Below are 12,376 nucleotides of genomic sequence, written 5' to 3'. Positions count from 1 at the left end.
TGATTGCTGTGTCGACTGTATTTGACATTGCTGCTCTTCAGAGGCAGGATCAGAGCATCGCACACACATCAACAGCATACCCAGAGGTAGCAGAGAGCAGGACAGGCATGACTAATCAATCGTCTTCACAGCAGGAGTCGACAGGCTGACTAGAGGATTAAAGAGTTTCCCTTTGAGACTCCAGATTCATCTGTGGCACCGAGGCACCATTACACAGCCACAATACATGAAACCATAGAGAAACAACACACACAAAGCACTTTGTCAACACTTTCCCCCAATTCTCCACTATGCTGGATATCAGGACTGTCCGCAAATACGTCCATGTCTTTGATGAATGTTGTTCATATGGACAAAACACAAGTTCTCACTTCTATATAATAGTTTTTGTCTTTATGTCTCATCCATCACCTGGTTAACTGATATGAAAATGATGATCACAGACATGCAGAAAGAAAAAACAAGCTGTTGCTTCACTCACTGATCTGCAACACATTCACAGTCACAGGGCTGGACTTCTTCTCGGCCGCCATGTGCCACCTTCCTCCTCCTCCAGTGCTCCTTCCTCCTTTGTCAATGAAGGCTCGGACCCGGCAGGTGTACTCCCCTCCATCCTGCACGCTCACCCCCCTCACACCAAGCCTGTACTTCCCGGCTCCCGTTCGCTCCAGGCTGGCCTCCCCTCGCTTCGCCTGCCCTGCGCTCGTGGACACGTTGGAGACGACCACCCCGCTGCGCTCCATGGTGATGATGTCGCGGTCATTGGCCAGCCAGGTCACCTCCAGGGCGAGGGCGGGCAGGTTGTCGGCGCTGATGGTGCAGACGAGGGTCAGCGTGTTGCCAGGGGAGAGTTGCAGGGAGGTGGAGGGGGGAGTGGAGGAGAACGACGCAGTCACAGTGAGGGACTGACCTTGAGAGGACAGAGACAGAGACAGCATCAGTTCCTCCTTCCTTACGTGTACGGGACACATACTGCAGAAACAATATACAAGGTTTCACATGTAGTGCTTGGCTGCTTGGTTGTTAACTGGCTGACTGACATAACTGATATTTAATCTGTATCTATTACTGTCATTATATAAATTAACTACGAACTATTTAGAGTAAAATGGACTTAAAATGCCAAAAGGTCACTAGTCTGAGGTTCTTAAATGTACATATTTGCTGCTTTTCTTCTGGATAATGTGCACAGCTGAATGTAAAGGTCACCCTATTCAGTCATGACATGGAGATGAAAAACTGACAAAGTAAGAATAATGTGGATCTCTTAAACAGAAGACCATCAAAGACAATGTTACACTGGACTAGACAGTAGAAACTCTACAATGTAAATAGTCATCGATAAATGTCGGAGATTTAGAGAGAAGCACAGGAGTGTTTTTCCCAAAGCATTCTTTCAGCTGGGATGTTTAAGAAGCACTTCAAACCCCATTCCAAGAAAAGAAGTCAGGCTAATTAACAATAGCTGTCAGTCTTTTCAGTGTATCTTCAAACCAACAGTTGGATCAGGGCTTCGATATGGTCTCCAGTAACAACCTAGTTAGCAGCATGTGGGGAAGAGTCTCAGTATAGTGTCTGGAAAAGGACAAAGGGGACAAAGCCCACTCTGTTTGACTTTTCTCATCTTCTTTACTCAAGTCAGTAAGTCAATATGAACTGACTGGGACACAATGAGCCAGAGGCCAAGTGTGTGAGTGTGTGTGTGTGCTGTGGTTTTATTACAAATCACTGGGTGTTTTCCAGCACTTAGAAGGCTATGCTAACCCAGAAAGATATAAGATATGGTGACCACAGCAACCACAATGAATGATGTGAGTGTGAGTGAGTGTGAGTGAGTGTGTGTGAGTGTGTGTGTGTGCGTGGGTGTGAGTGTGTGAGTGCATGTGTGTGTGTGCGTGCAGGGGCCTCTCTAGACTGTGAGGGTCACGAGCCTCCTGGGACGGAGCGAGGCAAAGAGAAGAAAGAGGAGAGGGTGCCATTAAAATAGAGCCACAGAACAGAGGGAGAACTCTCCCACGTCCTCTCCCGTCTCCACTCATCCTCGTTTTTCTTCCAGTATCTCTCTGCATCCAACACAGCAGCACAGAAAACCACAAACACCCACAGTGCAGCAACCTCTTTTATCAAGCATCTAAACTGAGATTTGAAGATTATCTATTGCCCCCAGGGAAATTATCTACAAATTCAACTCTTACTACGATTACTACTCCATAATTAATGATAGGGATGCTCAAAGAACCTTTTACTCCTGGAATCAATAGTACAGAATAAATAAATAGAACTGGGGCAGCACTTTCAGGTCAGGTACTGTCCTGTCCTCAGTCCCAACCCCAGTCAACCCTGCTATACCTACACAACTTGTCAAGACTTAAATTCAGGTCAGAGGATAGAGTAACACCGACGCGTCTGTTGGGGCAGGATGGCTCCACTTCACCTCTGGGTGATGGTAAACCACAGAACACTTCACCTTTATCTTACAGAGCTAATGATTAACTATTAAAGTCAGTTATTACACTCAGAATGCACATACACATTGTATCACATATATACAAACTAGCATTATTTTTGATCACTAATCAAATGTGAACAATATTCTCACCTACCATAAGTGGATTTGTTTTTACTTCCTGCTACCATGTTTCTCTGCTGCTGGAGACAAGCGCTTCAAATTTGGTCAAAGTGGAGGAAACATACATGAAGCTAAAGCTGGAACAAAACATTGACTTTGTATGTTAAAGGAAGAATAAAGTTTTCTGCTGTTGTAAACACAGCAGATACTGAGATTATTGGATTCATGGCTTTCATCACTGCAACTTCCAGTCAAAGGTCTGTTTTCTAACCCTGCATGTCTAATGAACCTGTTCTAATCTATAACAGGCAGAACAACATCCAACCACCGTACAGAGAACTAACCCCGTCTGTAAGCTGTCCACATAAACAACGACACTGTAAGGATGTCAAGTGAAAAGAAATCTAATAAAATGACACGACTTCGCCCACACCTTCCTCCACACTCAATCCCCAGTGTAAACAGTGCAGCTACCAGCTTTAATGAACTACAAGACCACAGCTCTGCTGAAGTCTTAAAGCTGTGACACTTCAGTTTTGCAGTGGCTTGAATGAAAGAACATGACTCTGAAGCTGTGCTGGCAGTATGGCTCAGGGACACAGCACTGAGGCACAGCAGCAGCATTTAGCTTGAGGCTAATTGGTAACATCCACATGTTCACCCTCTTAGTTTAGTTAACATGCAGGAGATCAGTCAGGGCATCACAAGTTACTGCAACTCATCCTGCAGGGAACATGAGCAAAGCTCATGGTAATCTATTCCATATTTGTGTGATGATACATGCAACCTGTGCTGCTACGACTCGGTTTTTCTTACCTGTAGGTATAATTTCAACAGTTCCCATCTCTTTTGTACTCTCCACGATTTTTATCCATTTCCCTTCATCTTCATGTGTCCACTCTGTTCCGGTGCATATATATGTCCCGCTGTCAGACGTCATAACTCTGGATATCACCAGTTCAAACAGTCCATTCTTCCCAGGGGCCAGTCGGACGCCTCCATCAGCGTAGCGCCGGGCATATTTGGCCCCTGTAATTACGTCTCCCTGAGGACCAAAGCTCAAGATTTCCTCTGAAACTGCTCCGCTCTTCACTGACCAGGACACCGACAGGTACGTAGGGTGGGTCAGCGCATGGGTGACGTTGCAGGACAGTGTGATGTCATTCCCCTCTGGGACTTTTGAGGGTGGGGGCTGTGGGGTGACCCTGAGGGTGTTGGGGATGACTGACAGAAAAAGAAACAAGACAGAAAATGAAAGGATTAGATTAATAACACTGCAACGAGGTGACTAGCACTACTTACAGTACAAATTAAAAGATCAGGACCTAAAAGCTCGACATACCAACATGCACAGTATTGTCACCACAAATTCAGCATGAGCCGAAGTTTTTTCATTCCTTCACCTTCACTTCATTCAGGACATATTTGACAGATTCCAATCATTTAACTTGCTTTAAATGACATAATAAAGAGAGAAATGAATGTCTAAATGCTGCAAAATGTTTATCAGGGTACAGGACAGATAAATACCTCTTTGTTTTTCTGTCAACACCTGCTGCAGCTACTCCACAGTGAAAGTATTCCAGTGATGAGGAAGTAACTGCAGGAAGTGGGCAGTGACTGACGTGGCGAGATAGTTAGGTTTTAACTGGGGCTGATTTCATCTACTTTTGGATTTTGCTGTGAAACCATTTTGAAGTGTAGGTCTAATCAAACTTCTTGTTCCAAAAAACTCTGGTCAGGTGTTATTTTTTAATTTTACCATAAGCATTTTTCTTTTTTAGCACTCATACAGTCTGCTGGACCGTATTCGCATTTTACACCCTTTTTTCTTCATCGTCAACAACTGGAGGCATATTCTGAGCCGAGGGCAAGAAGATCTTGTTTACGGCAGCGATGAGTTTAAACCAATTAACTTTTTATGTGTGAAAAATCTGCAGAAAACAAAAGCAATGACATCATGTGATCAAGTGAAGCAAGTTAAGCTTTTTCCTGTGCTGCTCTACCTTCCTCATCCCCTCAGTACTTTGATGTTGTATGCATGCAGGTAATGAAGGAGAGACATGGTGAAAGGGAAGTACAGCCATGTAAAAACAAAAATAACGACTTCAAAAGGAAGTCACGTGGGAAAATTTGACACCTAAAATAAAGACCTGACAGTTCCACACTTGTCACATTTCTACCCCACTATGTCAGACTGGTGAAGAAGACGTGGGGGTGGGGGTGCATGTACTCTTGTGAAGGTCACTGGCAGAAGGAAAGCTAGGAGAACAAACAAACAGCACCAGATAAAGCTGTAAATTTGTAATTGGGTGTGTGTATGAAACACACCCAGAGGAGTGTTCATAAAGGTCACTGACTTGTCAGCACAGGTAACTGGTTCTGCCTCACACCAACACATTTACCTGCAGCCTTTCACTCTGGGATTGTTGAGTTCTGATAGTGAAAAGGTTCCAGGTTGAGTTTAGTCACATTCAAGAGCCTGAGCAGGTTTTAACAGAGCAGCTTTGTTTCATTTCTGGTTCTGACACATAAAACCGGCTCGTGAGTCACCCTGTGAGAGGAAATTAAAAAACTGAGGAACTTATCACTGCTGGAGATCCTGTTGGGAGCACAACTTCCACTTCAAATGCATTCACAACAGCATTAAAAATAAGTTTTACCTCAGTTTTTCACAAGCAGGAAAGTGAAGGAAAAGACATTAGATGCTTTGACAAATGGCGCGTCTACAGTGAAGACATGGGGGGTTAATAATAAAACTAAGTGGCAGCTCAGGGTTTTTTTTTTGGATGAGTGCTAAACACTAATTACAGGCTCAGTTTTTATCAGCATCATCAACTTATTTTGATGCTGTTGATATAAAAACACAAAATGTCACCAGAAATAAGAGCCGGGTTCATCTATATATTGACTTCAGATGTGATATTTAATTCATAATCTGAGGATATACATACTGTGTCACTGCAAATAAAAGTCTATTGACATAAATGGTGAATAATCCTTTTTGGAAGATAAATCTAGTCGTGTTACAAATGCATCCAAGAAGTGGCAGATGGCTCGTGCCACATTCACGTCCTGTGGGGAAACATAATTTTTAAGCGCTCAGAAAGAAAACAATGCTCTCATCTTTAAATGGTAAATAAAACTTCAAATACTGCAATACAGTTTCTTTATAGAGGCTAATTTACATGAAGTACCAAGAGATGAATGACTACTGATGCATACTGTTCATCAGCTTCCTGATAGAAAGACCTGCAATTAATGTTTGCATGGACATGCTGGAGATTAGTATAAAAGACAGAGGTGGTGGAAAAAGGGAGGATCTGTCTGTGAATCAGAAAAGGAACTAGTTTGGACAAAAAGCATCCAGAGGCCATGTATGGGAAGTTTTATGTTTTAGTTAGCTATATACTTTTCCCAGTGTCTTCTTTTAGCTTGCATTTATACTTTGGAGAACCTGCATCGTGAAAAGTGGATTGTTTTGGTACAAAACAATGCAGCAAGTCGAGCTGCTTCCAGGAGACTGCTGATGTCTGAATGTAAGAAGAAAGAGCGCATCAGGTTTACACAGTTTAATTACCTTCATCCTTCATGTATACACTGTACACAGTACTGTACACCAGTAAGACTCGTAGTCAGAGCTGCTGCAGTGACGTGAGTGTCTGTGGCAAATAAAGGAAGGACGAATAATCTGCGTTTTGTTCTATCAATTAAAATTAGCCTGAAAGGAGTTTTCAAACCCTCAGCGACCTCTACTTCACTTGTTTCTTACATAACCAAACAGCCTCGGCGTGTTGATGGAAGCCGTGTTTGTGTGTTTGTGTGTGTGTGTGACATGAATGTAACGCACAAGTCTCGACTGGTACAGACCCTCTAGCAGCAAATCCGACTCCTCATCTCTGTTAACGGCCGACTGTGTGGAGCACAAACACTCTCCCCTTCACACAGCACAAAATACACTGCTCTGATACATATGCTCCCCATATACACAACACACATATAAACAGCACTGCCTAGTTAATTCAGGTCTAAATATAACAAGGTGTCTGGGGAGCCGTGCTGGGAAGCAGCTGAACATGATGGTGTATTAAGGAGCTAACTAACCTGCTGTCAGACAATCCCCGTTCTTGACTTTCTCTCTCACATTTGATGATTCATGGCACAAACTGCCCCTAAAACACCATCATTTCTAATATCCTGTGTTTGCCATTGGGCTAACAGCAGTTCGAAATCTATACAGTCACCAAGATGTGCATTTAATTGCAAACTGCGAAGAAGAAACTCAATTACAATAAGAGAAAACTGCTGAGTTGAGGTTTCTTTGTCAGAAAAGGGTCCAAATTAAACCTGTTTACATGGAGCCTGCCCATGATGCATGTTTGTGTGCACATGGGAAAGTGAGTTGTTCGAACAACACACTTGGCTAATCTCTGCGTGGAACGACCAAAGCATTATTAGTGCTTTTCAGGTCATGTTAAACACAGTTAAATATTAAAAAGTCACACCAGGTGCTAAACAAATATATCTCCCTTCCTGTCTGACATGTAAAAGGATGAGTCATGCAGACAGTTAAGCTCTTGTAAAACAGGTTGTGTTGTTGGTTAGCTGTGCTTCATATGCAGATAACTAAGGTTCATTTCTGCTGCTGTTCCCACTTCAGGAGATCAAGTCCTGAAACATGGAGTTTAAAAGAAGAGAAAGTTTCAAGTAGAAAGCAGTTCCTGAGTTCAACTTAACTTGAGATGGTTGACTTAGAGTTGGCAGTGAGATCAGATAACTCTGTCATCATCGCATGTTCAATGCAACCACCCTGTCATCAGCTTGATAAGGTCACAGATCACAGCACAGGTCATACATCTAAACCTTTAATGCTAAATATACTAATGAAGGCACCTAAAGGCCTGGACAAGTGTCAGTGAGGCCAGAAAAACACATCAGTGGTAAATTGAGAAGACCCTGCAGGCCCCCCAGCAGAAACAGGCCCGACAAACTCTGTAGAGACGAGAAAGGCTGAGAGAAAGTAAACAGTCCGGCCAGAACCAGGCCAGAGGAAAAGACTGTTGAAGGAAGTGAGGAACCATGACAGTCTCCCTCGGCAACAGAAGCACACCTGAGGAAGAAGATGGAGGCTGAACAGGACCTTTATTTTGAAAAAGTAAAAGACATCTAAAGATATCTGAAAGTCAAAACATGTTAATCATAAATAAATCGAGGCAGTCAGAGGGAAAAGTGATTATGATGCTATAAAATCATAAGTCATTGCTTTATTAAGAATAATGATGATGTATGTTTGATTTAAGATGTGTGATAAACTTTGTCTGGACATGTCAAAAGTGAAAGCGCTGATGGAAAGTACCAGAGAGGCAAAAATAGATTATTAATCTGGCAATGAGAAAACAGCCGTTCACGACCAAGGCAGAAAGACATTAGGACCAAATTGCACATAGATGATACCGGAATCAAACATGTAGACACTTTCTGAATGCAACAAGCTGATCACGCCATGTAGGACTCTGGTGCATGTCAACAACCTAAGAAGGGACGTCCATGTTAGGAATGTTAAGTTGTTGACATACATAAGTACGGAAACCGTCACACTTTGCCTTAGGAAGGAGAGGCCCCTGAACGAGGACTGGACTCTCAAGCTGAATCAAGCAGCTGGCAAAAGAGAGCAATGGGACTCCAGCATTTGATCATCATATTCCATCATATACACAAGCCTCTGTTCTCTGCCCTGCAAAAGACACCCAGATCTCTTGTTCTTTAAGAACCAGCTCCTCTCTTCAGAAATCAAGGAGATTATCAGTGGAAAAGCTGTGAACTAGAGCAGGAATAGACATAACTGGGTGTTTCTATATGACAGATTTGTTTTATATTTAATACTGTTTTTTAATGCACTGAATAAAGCACATTAAGTGCATAGTAAAAGTTTCCTTGCTCTTATTATAGACTGCAATAAGGTTGATAGCCTGCCCACAGTGATGTAAAGATACAGACTGTGTGTATAATCGAAGGCTCTTATTGGCTGGTCTAGACTCTGAAATGCAACTTAAATAAATTCCAGAAACTCAACAACTGTTGGATTTTGGGGAAATCTGCTGTGAACTCAAGTAAATTAGACTTTAGCTCAGGCCAGTAAAGGCAGTTAATTCATTTCTATCATTCATCATCACAGGCTCTTTGACACTAGAAACCACTAGTTACCATTTCTCCCCCTGTGCTGCCTTCATTTGATGCCATATGATGCTCGTTCTCTTCATCTCTCAATCTTTGTTTCACTGTCTTCATCACCCTCATTTGACACAAGCCAAGTACTCCCACCTGACATCTGCTCCATCAGTGTGTTAGTGCATGAGCTTGTTGAGGTGTGTATGGGGTGTGTGTGCATGGGAAAGCCAAATTATATGTCAGTGATTGCCTAAACCCAGTGAGAGTGAGTGTGTGTGGAGGAGGATATGTACATGGCCAGCAGAGCATTAGTAAATCATGGGGATGGCTGTTAAATGAACCAGCACATCCAGTTAGCTTCTCACACGCACATAAAAGGACTAAACTCTCTCTCACACACATATACACACACACACACACACACACACACGCACACACACTTCGTTCTTACCAATGAGCTGGACCTTGGCCTCGTAGTTGCCGCTGATGACGGAATCAGTACTCGGCGTTTGACACCAGTAGAAACCGGCGTCCAGTGACTTCACCTCTGCTATCTTCAGCTCCACCTCGTTGTCTTGGAGCCTCACCACTGAGATGTCACCTGACGCAACGCGCTTACTGAGGGACGGGTGGGAGTAGCTGGCATCAAAGGTGGAGATTATCTTTATCCTAGACCCGCTCGCGTCCCTGGACATCATCCACTCGAAATCCTGCAGGACAGAGTATAATAATAATGATCGCCATGTTAAGGCTCAGATGCAATACACAGAATAATGCGCCTGACATGTTCGTCCATGGTCATAAACAATACAGTTTAGTTTGTGTCGTCCTGCTGCAGTAAATACTCAGTGAATCAAACATGTATCAATCAACAGCTGAAAATAGTTCAGTTTCAGTAAAATTTGCTGCGAACTACATAGACCAGCTGTTTCAGGAAATTACTGCACAAATGTAAGAATAAAAATGTAATGAGATATTTATTTATCTTTTCAAAGTCCTACACAAAGTCTTTGCTCTAATAGAAAGATCACATGCACACAGGTGTGTCCATGAAAATTACCTGCTCACGAGGTCCAGAATAGTCATTGACATCACACCTGATGGAGACCGCCTGACCCTCCACCCGGACTAATGGACCGGGAGACACTGTCACCACCCGGGCCAAGCACCCACCTTCAGACAGACAGGAAATACACAAAAATGACTCACGGACAGATGGCTTGGGCAGTCCAGCACTATCCTTCAGGTTCATTGAAGGATAATGTCGTCAGAAGAATAAAAACAGTGCACACAATAGCTCAGTTTCAACACGCAGAGACCAACAATCAGGTACAGGACCTGCTGTAACTTGCGCAGAGCTGAGTGATACAGATTGTGACACTGACTGTGTTAAAACCCAGATTCCTTTCTCTGTGTCCAGTACACATAGTTCTGCTTACACATACACTAATGCCCACATCACGGAGTTTGGCAAGAGGAGAACCTGCTGGTCCTGGCAGCCCTCCAGGAAATTTTAAAGATTCCTCAAAAACAAACACCAAGTGAGCGAGATCTAAATATGAAAGTTACTCTAATTTAGTTTCTATTGTTTTTGATATCGTCAGTGCTGTTCAGGTACATCTGCACGTTTAATTATATCAAATTAAACCCCCGGTTCACGTTCCTCCTGAGTCAAAGTGAGTGTGCAGTGTTAAACTGCTGTGACGTTCCAGCTGGGAGAAGCATGTAGCTGCACAGCAGAGTCTGGCTGAGCTATGTAGAGCCGGGTGGGTTCACTGACACTCTGACTCCTGGGTGGAGAAATGTGGCTGCAGGCCTCCACACTGCAGCTCTCCGCCCGGTGTGTGTGTGTGTGTGTGTGTGTGTGTGTGTGTGTGTGTGTGTGTGTGTGTGTGTGTTTGTGTGTGTTTGTGTGTGTTTGTGTGTGTTTGTGTGTGTTTGTGTGTGTTTGTGTGTGTTTGTGTACTCAGCTACAGGTAAAGATGCCACATCCTGCTGAGTTAGAATAAAAACGAACACCTCATGTTTCTGACACACAGTACACTGTGGAGAAAATGAAACACTCACACTATGGCCAGGTATTAACCTTTAGGGAGTAAAACTGCATAGCAACAAGAACAAAAAAAATGTGTAGTATGACTTCTCTGATTCCAGTTCTTTTTTCTACAGGTGATATTTAACAATAGAGACACACGATTACACTAAGAGGAGACTTCTGATTCAGTCACACAACTTCTTCCATCCACTGAAACTCAGTTAGTGAACAAATCTCTCAAGTTCAGCCAAATAAATGTGAACTAATTATCAGCCAAAGTGTTTGTTATGAACATTGTCAGTTCTCAGCTGACAGTCAAATCCATCGCTGTAATAAACCACAGCTTTCCTCGAGAAAAGCACATTTACACTGTAAAACACTTAAATAACTTTAAACAGTCCACGTCAGGGCAAACAACATAATTCAGCACCGTGCACTTTACTCAGCATACATGGATCTTCTTGCATCTTAACATTTCAAATGAGGAACAGAGGAGCAGTATCAGAGTATATTCATTGCACTGTGAGCAACACAGGCACCAGATTTTCACAAGTGCAGTAAATAAAGATAACATCTCTGGTTCTGCTGCAACTTTTTGAAACAAAAGCTGTTCAACCCCAACGCACACCTACAATTGAAATGATGTTATTTTAAAAGCAGTATTTTACTTAGAGGAGGATGCAGCTGAGATATTTGCGGAGATACAAAGGGTTTTCTGCTTCTAACCAGGCCCTGTGCTTGTATGGTCCATCAATACTTGAGCGAGTCCACCAATACTTGAGTTTTTGGCAGTTGGCCTGGTGTGATGTGTGAGGGCCTGCTGAGTGTGAGCTTTTTCAGCCGCTCGTTCTGCTTCAGTAAGTAACAAGTCACAATGAAATAAGCAGGGCATAAAAGCTACTGTATGTTTCAGCTTCTGTTGACGCTCTGTCAGGAGTGGTCTGTGCTTTAATTCATCTCTATCTTCGCCTCACATTTGATACTCAGGAGCTGGGATATGAAACAAGTATAAATCCTGAACTTTTACCATACTTCAAGAAACTCCAGTCTGTCTGAGGTTCACTACACCAACACGTCAGCTGGATTCTGCTGCACCACTCAATTATTAAGTCAAGGGTTCAAATCATTTCCTTTAGTTAAGCTTTCAAAATGCAAGATTAATGCAAAACACCTCCTCTTTGCTGAAACGTCTGTGGTGCACTTCAACGTAGACAGCAGTGCAGCCATCATGCATCACTGACAAATTACTGGGTTAGAAAAAAGGCAAATGATCCACAGGTTGTTACAGGAACGAACGTCAGCTGGTTTCATGCCCACACTGCCACCTAAGACAGCACCGGTGTGTTTGGGGACGACCTCAGGGCACCAAGCAGCTCGGAGACATATCCACACTCTGCATGTTTAAATTCATCTGAGGCATGAGAACTGAACTGTGGGATATACCACTTTCCCTTCTGCAGTAACACACACCAGGAGTGCTGCCGACATCCGATCATCTTCCATTGCACTAATTTAAGCCAGGCAGTCACTCACACACAAACAGGCAGGAGGTCTCTGTGACATTCACCGCTCACAAACATGGTAACTTCATTACTCTTTAGCCT

General features: G+C 43.1%; 1 protein-coding gene across 1 annotated transcript in view; it reads right to left on the bottom strand.

Annotated features, from left to right (window-relative positions):
* ptgfrnb (prostaglandin F2 receptor inhibitor b) overlaps window positions 1–12,376 on the bottom strand; it is a 47,309-nt gene that overhangs the window by 33,593 nt on the left and 1,340 nt on the right. The window contains exons 2-5 of the mRNA XM_026301845.2: window positions 9,798–9,910; window positions 9,189–9,447; window positions 3,386–3,793; window positions 482–910 (exon numbers count right to left, since the gene is read on the bottom strand). Coding sequence (XP_026157630.1) covers window positions 482–910; window positions 3,386–3,793; window positions 9,189–9,447; window positions 9,798–9,910 — 1,209 coding nt within the window. The remainder of the gene's footprint in view (window positions 1–481; window positions 911–3,385; window positions 3,794–9,188; window positions 9,448–9,797; window positions 9,911–12,376) is intronic.

This window comes from Mastacembelus armatus, chromosome 2 (assembly GCF_900324485.2).
Source record: "Mastacembelus armatus chromosome 2, fMasArm1.2, whole genome shotgun sequence".
In the NCBI taxonomy this organism is placed as follows: domain Eukaryota; kingdom Metazoa; phylum Chordata; class Actinopteri; order Synbranchiformes; family Mastacembelidae; genus Mastacembelus; species Mastacembelus armatus.
This window is presented reverse-complemented; position numbering and strand designations above follow the sequence as displayed.